At 65.0% G+C, this 294-nt stretch overlaps 1 protein-coding gene across 1 annotated transcript in view; it reads left to right on the top strand.

Moving 5' to 3' along the window:
- FOXN4 (forkhead box N4) overlaps window positions 1-294 on the top strand; it is a gene marked incomplete at its 3' end in the record, with an annotated part of 15450 nt that overhangs the window by 14337 nt on the left and 819 nt on the right. Inside the window, exon 9 of the mRNA XM_010138973.1 lies at window positions 8-281. Coding sequence (XP_010137275.1) covers window positions 8-281 — 274 coding nt within the window. The remainder of the gene's footprint in view (window positions 1-7; window positions 282-294) is intronic.

Here is a 294-nt window from a genome sequence, read left to right as displayed (position 1 = left end):
GGGCCGACTCTCCATCTCGCAGCTGCAGCCTCAGCCCATCATGACGCTCTCGCTGCAGTCCCTCCCACTCCACCACCAGCTCCAGACCCAGGCTCGCATCTCCCCGGACTCGCCAGCACCGGCACAAACGCCGCCTCTCCATACGCTGCCCGACATGAGCCACAGCCCTCTTCCCCACCACCCCATGGGCCGCGCACCTCCGGATTTCCTCAACGTGACGGCGGACGTGAACGCGGAGGTGGACGCCCTTGACCCCAGCATCATGGATTTTGCATTGCAAGGTAGGGAGAAGGC

Source organism: Buceros rhinoceros, unplaced genomic scaffold (assembly GCF_000710305.1).
Source record: "Buceros rhinoceros silvestris isolate BGI_N320 unplaced genomic scaffold, ASM71030v1 scaffold18346, whole genome shotgun sequence".
Classification (NCBI taxonomy): Eukaryota; Metazoa; Chordata; class Aves; order Bucerotiformes; family Bucerotidae; genus Buceros; species Buceros rhinoceros.
The sequence above is the reverse complement of the archived record's forward strand: the minus strand, read 5'-3'. Positions and strand labels throughout refer to the sequence as shown.